This window comes from Drosophila novamexicana, unplaced genomic scaffold (genome assembly GCF_003285875.2).
Source record: "Drosophila novamexicana strain 15010-1031.04,08,12 unplaced genomic scaffold, DnovRS2.1 tig00001488-arrow-arrow-pilon, whole genome shotgun sequence".
In the NCBI taxonomy this organism is placed as follows: Eukaryota; Metazoa; Arthropoda; class Insecta; order Diptera; family Drosophilidae; genus Drosophila; species Drosophila novamexicana.
The window spans coordinates 236,867-253,071 of NW_020824864.1; the positions used below are offsets into that span (position 1 = coordinate 236,867).

The 16,205-nt window shown below is 33.8% G+C and overlaps 3 protein-coding genes across 4 annotated transcripts; all 3 read right to left on the reverse strand.

Annotated features, from left to right (window-relative positions):
* Window positions 1-51: 51 nt before the first annotated feature.
* On the reverse strand, window positions 52-5,076 carry LOC115767895 (5-hydroxytryptamine receptor 1D). Of its 2 annotated transcripts, XM_030712265.1 has the most exons (7): window positions 4,953-5,076; window positions 4,228-4,303; window positions 3,820-4,165; window positions 2,902-3,004; window positions 2,209-2,334; window positions 1,870-2,053; window positions 52-1,814 (listed from the first exon to the last, which is right to left on the reverse strand). In XM_030712265.1, the coding sequence occupies exons 3-7, from the start codon at window positions 4,043-4,045 to the stop codon at window positions 1,071-1,073; spliced, it is 1,383 nt and encodes a 460-aa protein (XP_030568125.1). In that variant the 5' UTR covers window positions 4,046-4,165; window positions 4,228-4,303; window positions 4,953-5,076; the 3' UTR covers window positions 52-1,070. The 2 variants fall into 2 exon arrangements, with proteins under 2 accessions (XP_030568125.1, XP_030568126.1); XM_030712266.1 differs by lacking the exon at window positions 4,953-5,076 and having other exon boundaries at window positions 4,228-4,790.
* A 4,186-nt stretch (window positions 5,077-9,262) lies between these two features.
* Window positions 9,263-10,162, reverse strand: LOC115767913. Its single transcript, XM_030712283.1, has 4 exons — window positions 9,997-10,162; window positions 9,799-9,942; window positions 9,677-9,734; window positions 9,263-9,620 (listed from the first exon to the last, which is right to left on the reverse strand). The coding sequence occupies exons 1-4, from the start codon at window positions 10,141-10,143 to the stop codon at window positions 9,586-9,588; spliced, it is 384 nt and encodes a 127-aa protein (XP_030568143.1). The 5' UTR covers window positions 10,144-10,162; the 3' UTR covers window positions 9,263-9,585.
* Window positions 10,163-10,436: 274 nt separating this feature from the next.
* LOC115767884 (lutropin-choriogonadotropic hormone receptor) lies at window positions 10,437-14,504 on the reverse strand. The gene is given in 16 exon segments (XM_030712250.1): window positions 10,437-10,647; window positions 10,711-10,907; window positions 10,980-11,175; window positions 11,238-11,466; window positions 11,524-11,669; window positions 11,734-11,886; window positions 11,942-12,369; window positions 12,420-12,537; window positions 12,606-12,680; window positions 12,739-12,807; window positions 12,866-12,931; window positions 13,018-13,092; window positions 13,801-13,878; window positions 14,011-14,085; window positions 14,163-14,314; window positions 14,421-14,504. Coding segments are annotated over 16 exon segments (2,319 nt in total). The 3' UTR covers window positions 10,437-10,469.
* Window positions 14,505-16,205: the final 1,701 nt, after the last annotated feature.

The following is a 16,205-nucleotide window of genomic DNA, read 5'->3' on the forward strand; positions in this document are numbered from 1 at the left end:
GTATATATATATATAAAAATCAAATATGTATATATACAGTATATCAATATATGCAAATGTTTAAGAAATCCAAAATTGAAATTCCTGCTCACCGACAACTGAATATCATTTTCATAAAATTTCTTATAAAACACCCAGTGACAAACTGAACGGTAAGAGCTACAAATCGGACGAAACTCAAAGCCCCGCCTTTACAACTTCCGACTCGCATTAATCATCGGAAAGGGGCGAATTTTTCGAAAAGTGGGGAACACAACCTAAATGAATTTTCATTAAAATCCTTTAAAATGATTTTGGTAGGCCGCTATTACGGGGTGGAATTTCCAAAACCGCTGAATCAGGTCTTCATTGACTTTTTTCATAAAGCCCTACCCCCTTCGCCCTACCCCCATTTTTATACACCCCTAAAATTTCCATTTTTCACAAAAGTAATGCACTAATTCTAAAATAAATTAAATATTTTTAAACTTCTTCATGTTGAGTAGATCTAGATGATCGAGGTATTTAACATACAACTTGATAACCAAGAATGTACATATATTTTTATAAGGCCCATAAATATCTCCCTTAGCCCATTTGAATAATTATACTTATGCATACGCCAATCTGGGTATGAAAAATCTCGGAGCCGAACACCACTGACTAAGCCACTCTTAATTTTAGGGTAACAGTGATATATTCTTTATATTCTATAAAATAATCAAAATGCCTAATTTGATTTCTGTATGTCGTATACTTTACATCGGTAATATCCTATTTTGAAGAAGCCGGAAGTTAGTGACAAAATTGGATATACATAATTTTCGAATGGTAACTTAGCACTATACCTGTCTTATTGTATTTAATGTCGGAGGGTAGAGCATGTACAAGTTTTGGACTCATATCAAATGGATAATCCATCTCAATTAAGTGAATCCACATAAATAAGTGAAATTAAGTAAATAAATAAGCATTTAAATAAATTGATTTACGTGCTCTTACCTATGTTTTAATTTAAATAAAACCTATGGACTTTCTAAGCAATTAACATAGACGTAAATATGTATGTTTCTATTGTGGGACTTAATGCTTTAAGTGCGAAACAGCTTCATACGATTTCGAGTAAGTTTCTGCTTGCAGATTCGCCGAAATGTTAAACGCCAAAACGCAGCTCGAAAATCGGGATTAAAGGCATAAATAAATGGATTGATGGCACAGTTCAGCCAGCCAACCCATGTAAAAAATGACATAAGACTTTCGAGTTTTTTTAACTGCGGCAGAAAGGGTATCAACAAATAGTATGCAAAAAATGGAGTCCAGCAAGCAATCAGACCTCCCATGACAATGGTAAGGGTTTTGGTCGTTTTGGTATTTTTTATTTTTGTTGATACTCGCATTGGAATGCGATGACTTGCTAACTGTCTTTGAAACTGATGTAATGTTGTAGACGACCTGTTGGGCCCGTTATTATAAGCCGTTTCTAAAGATGTGCCAGCCAGACATTGATTTTCTTTGTAACATAAAGCTGGTATAGAGAAAGCGGACGCGCATTTTGCATGATATTTACAATTATGTGTTGACATTCGTGAAAATTCTATAAGTTCATAGAATGTCGGTTGATGTTTGAGTTTCATTCTTTTATCGCCCAATTCGGTGTCCTGGCATTTAACGCATCTAACGTGGTTTGAACTTAGAATAGGATTTACATGGGTGCTTATTACACTGCAACGAGCTTCACAACATGGTAAACATTTGTGCAGGTTACAACGATAATGTTCAGATTCCAGGATGAAGTTGTCGCCGTCTAAATCATGATCAGCCGTGCGTTCCGAGTTCTGGCAGAAGAAAACTGAATTATATAATAATACAAATATATTTTGGAATGCTTACCGCATCGCGTACAATCCGTTGTCGTCGTGATGTCAGAACATAACCAATTCTAACGTAAACGTACAACATGACAGTGAGAGGGATAAAAAAAGAACCCATCGCTGAGTAAACGACATATCCTTTATTCTGATTGTACCGACAGTCAACAAAGTCTGTTTGATGACGATTCCTTCCCGGCTCATACCTGAATAAGTAAAATAGAGAATGATACACATTTTGTTATTATATGAGCACTAAATTTTGTATTTCTTCAAAATGTTTCTTAAACGTTTTCCCTAATTTCAATCAAACAAAAAAAAAAAAATATGACAAATATCATCCTTAAGTGAGCATACTTACCAGCCGAGCATGGGGGGGCAGGTGATTACAAAGGCCAGTAACCACACTCCAAGAATCATTAACAATGCCAATCGTTTGCAACGCCATTTTTTCGAATATGTCAATGGTTGTGTCACTGCGAGATACCTATGTTAAGTACAAAGCAATAAAAACAGAGTAAATGAAAACAAAAACCAAGCGGCACATTGTGTATTAAGCTGTTAACAAACGTCCCTAGCAAACAGCGAAGCATGGCGTCAGCTTGGAAATGCCATTTAAATGTAATTGAAACTTCCAACAATAGAGCGAGCTCTACGTACCGCCCACATTATTACCATCGGGTTCTCTATACTATTTTATTTTTTGCCCACGCCCTGTTACCTTTAAACGGCATGTACAGCATGGGTCAGTAAAACATTTTTTGCAGAGTATTTTCACCTTTTTATATGTCCATGACGTCATAACAATGAATTACATTTTTTATAACATCGAATTAGCGCACGACATAAGGATTTTATTAGCTAAGGCGGTATACGAGTTTTCACATATATTAGTCATTAACATTAATAATCCTACCAAACGGTGCATGTACTCGAACATACATCTATGAGTATTATTTATTCGCGACATACAGAATGTGCTGATGACGGACTGTAACACTATTTTCACTCACGATATCAGATATATGAATATTATCAATTATTTAAAACGAACCTGTCTAAACTGATGGCACATAAACTAAGAATAGACGCCGTGCATAGCAATATATCGAAGGATATCCAAAACTCGCAGAGCAGCCAGCCAAGTTTCCACGAGCCTGCATTAAGAATACATATAATATATAAAAAATAAACAAGATTTCACAAAAGAAAAACTATCTTTGATATCCAATATAATAATTATTATCCAGTATAATAAATAATAATAAGTATAATAATTATATAATTTAATTTAATATTTAGTAATCTGATGATTTAAATATTCATTTCGTAACATTTTTAATTAAAATGGTTTATGCAATGTATTCATCGGTGTAAGGTGTTTTTACGACAAGCAACGTATACAAATTATGTTTGCCCCAGGCCTTGGCAGTTTAAAGTATGTAAAACCATGTTATGTTTTTAAAGCTTAAATGGAAATGGTTACTCCCAATTCACAAAAGGGCTGGGAAGGCAAAGTTTGTGTTTTGGTTACTTCAATCGAATTCGTTCGGCTTCTAAAACAACTTGCACCTACCTATACTATGTCCTGCATCTACTTAAAGGTATTGTACAGCTCTTCATTTTTTAATTCGATTATTTGTTTGTAAAAGGTTGCCCTTAAAAGGGAAAAGTTTTAATGCATTTTAGGAATCATAAAAGCATGTAATTACGTTTTGAATTGTCCTAGCGAAAGTTGTTGAAATAATTATTTTTAGTAAACACAAATTAATTTGATTAAAACTCATGTACAATGTGCAAAGGTTAACCAAATAAAAAAAGTTCATACAATACCCATACATATGGAAATTGTTATAAATAAAATTGTCACAAAGTGCAAGTAAGGCCTTGGCTAAAACGCGCACACCTAACTTGATATTTGATAAGGTCATAACGGATGAAAAAACATACATTCCAGAATGTAAATACTTACCAATGACGTGCAAGGCTACTGCCGGTGGCATGACGAAAATGCCCACAAGTAAATCAGCAACCGCCAAACTCATCACAAAGCAATTTGTAACGGTACGAAGTCTTCTGGTGGTTAAGACAGCTAATATAACAAGCATATTTCCAATGACAGTCACCAATATCAGTAGTAAGAAAATAGCCACAGCTATAGACTTTGGCCAGGCCAAACTTTTCAATGATGAGTTCATTATTGATAGTTGATAGACATTGTCGATGCAAATATCTCAAAATTTGTTTAAGTTATATATTTCACGCATGGTTATTACGATAACAATTATGGTCGGCGGACTATCATCTTAACTGATAACCTAATTCAAAAAAATTTATAAAAGATAATCAGCAAAATAATAGAGATAAGGAGCATACTTACATATATTCATATTCATACCCAAATGTTCCATCTATGAATTTTGACCAGGCTTTCCGTAGATTCTAATCGTTTATAGCTTCGTGTTTCGAAGATGACATGCAAATATATAAAATAATGGAGTACCCAGTTCATAACTGTCCTACCATTCTACACTAACTTATAATAGCTTACATCTGTACATGAAAACCCACGCTCGCACACCCACCAATGTGTTTATTCTGGCCACGAAAAATAAATTTTCAAAAGCCTCTTGCTTTATATGCAGTAATTCATGGCGTCCAAAAATATTGTTTATATGGACAGACAACCAGAAGAACGAAGCAGATCGGACATTCCACAAAACGAATATTCTCCCTTTGACTTTTTAACAGATTATAGCATTTACTTATGCTATTGTGTATTTAACCTTTAGTCAAAGACGTAAATCCATAGCTTTTAAGTTTCTAAGTAATATTCATAGACAATATGCTATTTTGACACACATGTTAAACAAATTTGTAATACAAACGAACTTATAATTGAAAAATGTTGCATGTACTAACCATAACTATTCTTTATATTCTATTATCTAACACATTTTTTAGCCCGATATTATTGGATGATTCACATCTATATCTACGAGCTAAGTAGTTGCATCAATGTTAATTAAATATTTTTTCTTTTTATAGTCCCTAAGATATAAGATTCCATAATATTTAATTTAATTAAGAATAAGAAAAGGCAACCTCTAGAGATTTCTTATGCACCACACAGTTGGTCTAAGCACACGTTAATAACAAACTGGCAGAGCAACTTTTTGACGTTTGGACGGCGCTGAATCTGATCGCAGCCACTGCCTCGTATGAGCATTATTATTTTTTTTATTGGCTGCTAAAGTACACAAAAGGCAGCGCACTAAACCAACATGGGAGAATTCATTGGCTATTCAACATTTGCGTTTTGTTGCTTTGGAATTTGTATTATTATTTTTAGCATTATTAAATCGGCTGAACACATTGATGTTTGTAGCTGTTTTGTTAAAGAAATATTGAAAATTTTCCGAAAATTGCTTTACGTTTTATAAATTGAAAACAGCTAAGGTGTTAATAATCTTGTTTTATTCTAGTTTATTACGTGGATGAACATATATTTCTAATTATATTTGATACGGTGCGACAAAAGTTTACAGCTCGAGTCAAAAGCAACAAAAAGCAACACCAAACAAGCAAAAGTAATTGTAAAAACACAATGTCCATGGGTTTCAAAATTTGTGTCTCCACATGAAGCGGTGTCAACTGGTGTATAACGTCATTGTTTCTTTATTTCCTTTTTTGGCACACTGTCATTACCCAATCGCAATGAGTTTGAATTTTTTAGTTTCACTACTAGCTATATTCTATATTTTCTTGTATGAACAACTAACTATCGGTTTACTAGTTTCACTACGTTCCCTGGAACAAATTTTTTCTTTGCTCAAGAAGTAATAAGGTTCTCTCTTAGCGATTGGGTAATGACAGTGTGCCAAAAAAGGAAATAAAGAAACAATGTTTGGTCCAGATATCTTAAAAAAAAAAAAAAAACAAAATGTATGTACTGCCTGTAATAGAAAGTCAGACTTATTTGTACAGTATGGGGTCCGGGATGTCTCCTTTTAGGGCTTACACATTTTATGAAAAAAATATATAAACGACGCCCAAGGGATATATTTTCCATATAACAAGAAATAACAAGAATTTATTACCGTTTTATGCAGAACTTTATAAATATATTTATATATATTATGTTATATATATTTACTAATTTTAGGCACAAAAAATAAAATTATAAAGGCAACAACAATTATGTTTCATTTTTATTTAGAGCCAAATTTCTTAATGGCCTTTTAAAAATTTCGTTTGCACTAATTTATATGATTTAATTTTCATATGATGTCAAAAGAAATATATCTTCTAGTTAAAAAACATGATCATTTTTTATAAGTTCAAAGCAAAGTTTTCATCACTTAAACTTCATTGCAAATTTGTACTAGCTCTGTGCGATGCGCCGGTAACGAATTAATAAGTTTATCAGTTAATTACAGCTCTTATACCTTTTGACGTATGTCCTGTTATACACTCATAAGCTTTTATTATTAGTTGAAGGTAACCATGCACACATTGAAGTATATTAATATTGACTTATTATGGTTTCAGACCAGTAGTATAACAAATACTAAAGAATATTTGGATCTCTTGTCAAAAACTAATAGTAATTTAAATTTTATTATTGAGAGAATGATTTGATGAAATATTTTTCTACTTTATCAGAGTCTTTTTTTTTTGCAACCAATCGCCAGGACGTTTCGGCTACGACTAACACAATTGTGAACGAAATATTTAGCCAACTTTCCCACTCGCTTTAGTTGGTCCTCTTGCCCCATATTGCTGTGTTTCATTAGTGCGTATGGGCGCTATATACACACGAATGTAAATATGCGTGCGGCTGTCCACTTGTTTGACAATATGAATTGCTTGGGTAATTACACAGTCTTTGTTGCTCTAATTTTTTTTAAAACAAAAAAAATGAAACAAGAGGTTCTAGTCGGGAGCTCCCGACTAGGGGTTGCCCTGAACCCTCTTATTCCAACACCAAATTCAGCTCGCGCTAAGTGCTCTTTTTCTTTAGTAGCGATTAAGAAATATATAAAAAAAATTCCCTGGCTGGGTTCGAACTCGCAACTAACCGCATTACTTGCCGCCGTCTTTACTCAACAGCCACACAAAAAAACAAGTAAGAGGTTCTAGTCGGGAGCTCCCGATTAGGGGATACCCTGAACCCTCCTCTTCCAACACCAAATGCAAATTTATATTATACTATTCTAAAAGCTACATGTTAAGTTTGGTGACTCTAACTCTTATTATTTACCAAAATTGCTCAAAAACAGGATTTCGATATAGATTTTTAACGATTACTTTGAAACGGAGGCACTACGCAGGCACTAGGAAGACCTAGACTTTCTCTAGCTCTTATAGGTTCTGATATCCTTGCGTTCATACATACGGCCAGACGGACGGACGGACAGACAGTCAGACGGACTTGGCTAGATCGACTTGGCTATTGATGGTGATCAAGTATATATATTTATGAATGTCGGAGATGCTTCCTTCTACCTGTTACATACATTTACATTTTGCACAGATGCGATATACCCTTTTTACCCATTTTTAATCGGTTCCGGGAATAAAACAGTTTCTCCGTTAGGTCTCGAACTCGCGACACACAACACCACTTGCCACCGCCTCTACTCAACAGCCACACCAATTATTAACTCTTGTTGAGAAAAAAACCAATTAAGATAGTATCACAGAAAACAATACAATCGCAATTATAATGCTGTTGATGAATACGAACCAGACGCGCATGAATGTGTGTGTTTACCAGCATGCGGATATTCTTCGAATTTGCACTGGTGCCGCAAACACGTGTTTTTTAACCGATCTTCATTTAATTTTCTACAGTATACCATAGAATATTTGTGTATTTTCAAAAAGTCAATTGCATGAAAATTGTGACTTAAATTGGTGGGTTATTAACTTGATTTATAGCCAGCGGGGAGGAGGCGATAGGTATAAAATGAAAGATACTTGATATATGTATATATATAGTATTCTGGAGTAAACATATCACTTTTGGTGACTCTAGCTCTTATTATTTTTTGCAATTTGCTTAAGAAACTGGATTTCAATATCGATTTTTATCGATTACTTGGAAACGGAGTTATTTATCGAGTATCGGAAACAAACATGGGGGATACCCTGAACCCTCTTCTTTCAACACCAAATGCAGCACGCGCTACGCGCTCGTTTGTAGTAATAAAGATACCTTAAAAAATTCCTTTGGCATGGTTCGAACTCCCAACTAACCGCACTACTTGCCGCCGTCTCTACTCAACAGCCACACCAGCCACAAAAAACAAAAAAAATGGTTTCCTCGATAGGTCTCGAACTCGCGACAGACAACACCACTTGGCACCGCCTCTACTCTAACAGCACACCCAGAATTGAGTCCTTTTGAGAGAAAAAAAAAACAAATTAAAATAGCAGCACAGAAAGCAATACAATAGCGCTGGTGCCGCAAACATGTGTTTCTTAACCGACCTTCCTGATATTGGCTGGAGTATATCTAATTGTACCATAGAATATTGGTGTATTCTCAAAAGGTAAATTGCATAAAGTCAATTGCATTTAAATTGTGGCTTAAATTGGTTGGCAATACAAGTTGGGTTATTAACTTGATTTATAGCTCTGCGGTGGTAGCGGGGGATGGCGATAGGTATAAAATGGAAGATACTTGATATATATATAATATTTTAGAAGAAACATATCATGAATAGTGACTCTAGCTCCTTATTATTTATCCAATTTTCTCAAAAAACAGGATGTCGATATCGATTTTTATCGATTGCTTGGAAACGGAGTAAGTTATCGATTATCGGAAACAAACTCGATCTGCGACACTAGCCACTAGGAGGACCTACAGCTAAAATTTCTCTAGCTCTTATAGGTTCTGATATCCTTGCGTTTATACTTGCGGACAGACAGACGGACGGACAGATAAACAGACGGACATGACTAAATCGACTCGGCTATTGATGCTGATCAATAATATATACACTTTATGCGATCGGAGATGCTTCCTTCTGCCTGTTACATACATTTACATTTTACACAAATAGAATACAAACCCTTTTTACCCATTTTTAATGGGTTCAGGGTATAAAAAGAGAAACAAACACTTAAGCTTATGCAATTAAACTTTACTCTTGCAAGTATAATTGTATGTATATAATGCAGTATATGCGTTATTTACCGTACGATCAGTTTCAAAATCATTTTCAAAGCTTTTTGAGAACTAGTATATATATATATAGTATGTATATATATATAAAATATATAATATATTATAAACATGGGAATTTTAGCATAACCACATACTCGTAATTGTCGTTAACTTGTGCATGCAACACTTTTTATTGACTTATAAATTACGTATAAAAGCTCTAAGCTTCTTTATTTTATTTTTTTTTTTTTATTTGATCAACTATTTTGACATTGGATGACGTTCGCCGACGGCGCCAATCTTTCCAGCTTAAACATGTGTACATCATATCACTTAATAGTCTAAAATATTGTTGATAGACGATCCGTCTACTATTTTATCTGATTCAAGTATTTAGAATAAAGATAAAAAATGTGAATTTGACTATTTTTTATAGTCACTCATTTTCAGAAAAAGGGATTTTGTTTTCTAAAACCATTCGAAATTTAAAATTGTAGATATAGGCATTTGAATTTTGAAAATTGTAGATATAGGCATTTGAAAAAGATAATTTATATCCATTTATAAATATACTCGGAAATCTTCCATTGTAGTTCCTGTAGGTAGTTAGTGAAATACAATCGATTTAGGATTGGGGCCTTGTGCTACATACGTTGTATAACGCAACCTTTAAATGAATTCGTTCGGACGTCGATTTCACCTTCTTCAAGCTGCATAAAAGAACAACTTTGATTATTTATGTTGTTAAATATTAGTTGAATTCATAAAGCATACCTCATCAAAAGCATAAATATCTTGATAGCAAGAATGTGATATACATTGCCTTAGGCAGTTTAATTTGGAAACCATAGCTAAATTGGCATTAACACATAGTGAGTTTTGTCCACAGGCTAGCTCGTAATCGTGATAGGTGATTTCCTAAAAAAGACAATTATTTGAAAAATCAATAGTCTCTCTTCATGTTATACATACATTTTTGCTTGTTTCTTTGTACGCGTACTCAGGAAAATGAAAAGTTGCTGCCCTAGATAGAGGTTTATTATTCCTAAAGTTTTCTGAAGCACATAAAGCAATTTTTATGATAACGATTATACCGAATATATCAGAAAGACGTGACATGTTTGTTCGACTGTCAACCGTCGACAAATCTTGGTATTTATCATTTAATATTCTTTCGTTTGGTATTTTCTACACAATAGTGGTAGTCCCTATTAAAATATAATACCAAAAAGCCTATTCACAGACAACTACAGAAGCATCTGGTAACAAGCTTTAAAAAACTCATTTTCAAATATCTTTGCTCAAAATCAGGGGGCTACACACTTTTCGAAAAATGCATTTCTCCTTGGTGGAATTGGAATTGGCGGATCCTGCAATATAACCCACCCAAGATAAACTAAAGATTACACGCAGAACCATAAAAAGTATATTGATAAATAAATCATTTACACATAATCCTCATTATTCTTTAGCATTGTTTGTGTCTCCGCGGCCCCATTTTCCTGGGGTTTTTGGCAAAGTGAACTTTGCTGCTCAATCGACCCGCGAATAGTGTAATGAGAAGTTCCATGCAACGAATCGCTGTGCTTATATTTAAGTGCGTTTTGGCGACAAATGCCCAATCTGTTGGATTAATTGTGCTTTCATTGAGTGGGATGTTTAGATACTTTAGATTCGGATACATACTTGGACAAGAAAGTCAATAAATCCTGTCGATACTGAGATGTTAGGATGGCATATAAATATGGATCCGCACACGAATTCAAGGGATAAAAGAAGACTAGTAATATTTTCGATTTTGTAACATTAATCAACGGGCACCCAGCTAATGCAGTAAGACCAAAAAAAGCAATTGGCGCCCCACAAGTAAAATTAATAAACACCTGTAAAAGAAGAAAAGCGCCCAATAATTTAAAATGAGTTGAGGTTTCGTTAAATGTTAAGGATAAACTCACCAAAAGTGACATTTTCTTAGCAACACTCATTTCGCCGTGATTGTTGCGTCGTGCACGACGCGTTTCTTGCCCGAGAGAAAGATATATTTGTGAATAGCATATGGCAATAATTGTGAACGCCACAAAATTGCAACCCAATATCAATATCAAATATATGGAATCGTATATATCGCGTATCTCCATTGGCAGGCAAATACTAAATGAAGTTACATTAAAAACAAACAATAAAAAAATAAAATGCAGTCGAAAACACCTCACCTGGTAGATGAATAATTACTGATACCAAACAATGGCAATGAAGACATAATTATGGAGTAAATCCAACCCGTTAGCATAATTCCAGCAGCCTGACGTAATGTAATACGCTTATTTAGGTACATCGCATGCGTGATGGCAAACCAGCGTTCAATTGTAATAATAGTCAAAGTAAAGATCGACAAATGACTGGCGAACACGGTTAAAAAACCGGCTATCTTGCAGCCCAATCCTGTGTAAATGATACAATAATTATCTAAACACTAATTCACATTAGAGAACTACTAACCGTACTGCCAATCAAATGCATAGTTAAAATATTCGCCCATTGAATGTGCATCAATTGAAGCGATAAGCAGTAAATAGAGGCCCAAACATAAGTCGGCAAAAGCAAGGTGACATATTAGGAAGCGTGGCACTGATGGACTCTCTGATCTTTAAAAAAATATTTGATGATGAAGAAATTCAAATAAATTAAATCATTCACGGGTAAACTTACTTAATAGATAGGGTGACAGTAAGAACCGCCAAATTACCAACAATAGCTAATGCAACTACAATCCAAACAGCTATTCGCAGCCACTGATATCCCATGACGTCTTCACATGGATTTAGGGCATTTGGCATGGGATAACACTGGATATCTGGGTTTCTGCATTCAAAATTTTACTTTAATAAAAAGCATTAACATAATAAGAAACGCTTACCTAAATGTGAAGTTTCCGCAATACTCAGCCAATTGGTTGTCATCTGGATTTATTGTAATCTGCTCATGAAAAATTCCAATGTTGTTCATTGTAGAATCAGCCATGTAGTCATACAAATCGGAAGCAGCGTCAGTCAGTAGATTATCTGTAGCAGTTCCACTTTGGTTTCTATAAAGGCCTATAAATATTTGGTTAATAAGAGCTATTGATCAAACGTACGTATAATGCACTCCTGCCGTATCTTTCACGGATGTGTTTTTTTTTAGCTTCTTGTCGAAATCCCGATGTAAGTCCCGGTCACCATTGCATTGTTCTCTCCATTTTTGTAATTCCTGTAAGCGTTGAGCGTGCCTCTTGGGATCATGCCTCGACGGGTATTGAAAAGCACAGCAATGGAATGAGTGCGTTAAGTGGGCTCTCTGTAAGTTCTGTAATAATAAATGAGTAAAAGAGAAAAAAAATGTGTTGATGTATATACCTGAAAATTGTATATGGAGGGTATCGTTTTCAAAGTATGCGTATTGATTATGTATAATACTTCGACGGTCTGTAGTCCAGCTGATGGCAAGCTGACTAAAGATGTGCTTGAGAGATCTCTATGGTTAAGTGGAAGTACGCATATCACTGTTGGTATATTTTAATGCGAAAAATTTAAATTACTTACAGTTCTGTTATATCAATTATACCGTAAAATGCATTCGGGTGAACGTCGCTAAGCCTGCGATTATCCTTCAATGAACTGTAATATGTGTTATACAAAAAGTTATTATTTAAAATCTTCTTGGCAATAAACTTACAGTTTAGCTATTTTCGAACCCAAAAAGGCAGAATCATCAATGAAATTTATGTCGTTATTTGCTAAAACACTTATGAATAAAAACTGTGCAATTATTTTGGGCAATATCAATATAAATTTTTACTTACAATTGTGCAGTCTTTACTTGAATAGATTTTGAATCAATTCGAGAAATTTGATTGTTATCGAGATCTCTATATGCATAAATATATATCAATGTTTAGTTTAAAGTTATTCAATTTATACAGAAATAAAACAATTCCATCATATGGGCACTTACATCATTTGTAATATATTATTGGGGGGTAAATATCCAAAATCGGGCACACTTGTTAAACCACTATTTATAATGCGTCTAAATAAAAAGGTTAATTTACAATTAAAGGTATATATATAGCTTTGAACTTTACATTTTCGAAAACAGCTATTATTTCTTGTTTTAGGTATATGAAGGATGGTGGGGAATCTAAATAGTGAAATATAATTGTTCTGCTAATATAACTAACATTCGAAAACTGACATCTCTGAGATGAATAGAACTGTTGCTGAAAATCGATATAATTAGATTTTGAAAACTGTAGGTGGAGTCAATAAATTAAAGCAAATGAAATCCCAATAGGCTATACGATTCATTGTTTGAGTCTATTACTTTCATTGTCTTTGATATCTCGCCACGGGCATACAGACGGTCATATTAGTGGACATATGGACCTGGTATGAAGACAGCTCGGAGTTAATGATGATCAAGAATATTAATTGTCAATGATTCATTTTGGTTCAGTATTACAAATTCGCAGAGCTCCATTGTACAAAGTTATATCTTATAATTGGTACAGACTCGAAATATATATCTATATTCAGCTTGCTTGTTTAATATACGTAAATATCTATGTATATGAATATAGTATGCTTATCACCTGTAAAACGACAGCTTATGATTTAAGCCTCTCACCAAACTACGAGACTTGCAAACATACATGAATTTTTCTTATGTTGTGATAAGACAATTATTTCTAACGCTTGTTAGAATGTATGTCCTCGCGATATAAGGATTTTTACTTACATAATTTCAATAGTGTCGGAAATTCCCTCAAATACATTTTTGGGTAGGTAAGTTAGTTTTGGAGCATTTGAAATATAGCTATAAATAATATAAAATGGTTATTCACGATATACAGTATATGTAATGGTAATTTACGATTTACAGTATATATAATGGTAATTTACAATATAATGATAATGTATGATAAACATTGCTTTCACATAGACATACATGGTGCGGAGAACTGTCAAGTTTGAGAAAGCTCCGTTCTGTATAGCTTCAAGTTGCAGACAGTCTATAAAGGCACTGCAAAGAAACAAATATGGCACATGTATTGTTTTTAAATATGTACATTTAATTTATAGGATTTTAGTATAACTCACACATCCAATAATGTGGTAGCATACACCTTCAAACCCATCGACCGCAACCGTGGCAAGCCCGCTGATGCAATTGTGAGCCTTGGTAGAGGCAACTTTAATGTTTGTGGCACACGTGTCAGCGCTTCGCCCTCGCATCGGCACTCAAACTCATTCTGTTAAAAAATACAATTTTATAAAATACATTAAAAAGTTACACGGCTTAAAGCAAATATTTTTTATTGGAATTATTAAATGCTTATGCAATCGACTGGCACTTACCTGATTAGTTGCATCCCAGCAGCAACACTTCCAAACGGAAGCATCACTCGTCGGATTCGTTGACATGATTGGCGCCTGTGTCATTATGTCGGACATATCAGTTTCATTACCATTATCAATCGACAGATTATTAAAAAAACTATTAAAACCGTTGTTGTTATCATGACAATTAGTATTTGCTTGATGGGTGGCATGGGCCAGTGAAAGCAAAATGAATGTTAAAAAATCAAACTGGGATATTATTATCATGCACTTCATTTTTGTTCAAGTACACACTCAATATAATTCTTATTATTTTGAAGCTTTCCTTTCCTCGGCTCAGTGTAGCTATATGTGCTAGTTTTGTCAGATGTCGTCAGTTGGTTCATTTTGTTAGTTGCACTATAGTGCGACTAGGTGTAAATTCATTGCTCCGCTAAAACGGTTGTTCAAAACAAAAGAAAAAAATTATTTTGCTTTATTTTAGTGTATACCATTAGCCTAGTTATAATTAGTTAAGAAACATTTCTAAGTTTTAATTTTCCGTATAGTTTGACAGTCATTAGGCTCGAGTTCATACATAGTATAATTACACACATATATATATATATATATATATATATATATATATGAACTCGAGCCTAATGTCTGTCAAACGAATTCACAAAACAGAGCCTGAAAAATGTTGCACCTATTGATGAAGTTGTGAATTAAAATTTCACGTATGGCGACGACATGTTTGATTGACTTTTCAATTTATATAGTTATGATTCGATTCCGTGAATGTTGTTTAACATGCAAACTGTGACCGAAATCGAATATCTTCACTATAATTATAAAAGCAAACAAGGCTATGCAAGTATTTTGCCTAATAGAACGATAGGGGTGTTTGAGACACGACTGCCGTCAGCTTTTGACATGATTAACCTTTCCTATTTTTACCATTAAAATTAACTTAGAGCGGAAGTAGACAAATTAAATCTCATAAGATTTATCCGCTTATGTTATACGTATTATATTTACACGCATGTTAGATAGTTTTATCATTATAATCCCAAGCAAGACAAAGGCAAACTGTGCATATTTAACAAACAAATATTTGTTAATTAAAAATGTAGAAATAGACACATAAATGTCGGCATCGCTTTCATTTATTTCTTTATTTTACTGAAAAAAAAGCTCTATTGCTCTTAATTTTCTACTTAAGTACACAAATATTCATGAAGCCTTTGAGACTAAAATGATTTAAGTCGCAGATTTCCTCCGCTAGGCAAACTATTGATAATTATTATTATTATGAATAACTTATTTTTATTACATCAGTTAAATCCGTAAAATTCAACATTCGTAGACATGATTTTTAAAACAGAACTTATACAAAATATGTTCACGTAAGCAACTTGATTTGTAGTAGCTTTGGATTTTTATAGAAGTATAACACTTACCACTACTTTATTCATGTACATTATTCACGATTTTATAATTCAGTATTGAAGTCAATAAATTTTAAATGCCTCGCCGTAGCCGAAAACTATGGTTGGATTTCATTTACACTTGACCTCCGCTGACCAAAGTTTATGTGGGAAGTGCAAAATTGTGGATATGCACATGCCGATTTTGTATTTTGTCTATGAAACTTTCTTTAATTCTTGTTCAGTTATTGCTTGCATATTAATTAATTCGAGTGCTCTTATTTAGATGCTAATGTATTAAATTACACAGGCGTTTCTATTAATCGCAGTTATATTAAATTACAGATTTTTACTGCTGCCTGACGCAAGAAATTTTATACAGCTCTTTATGCAC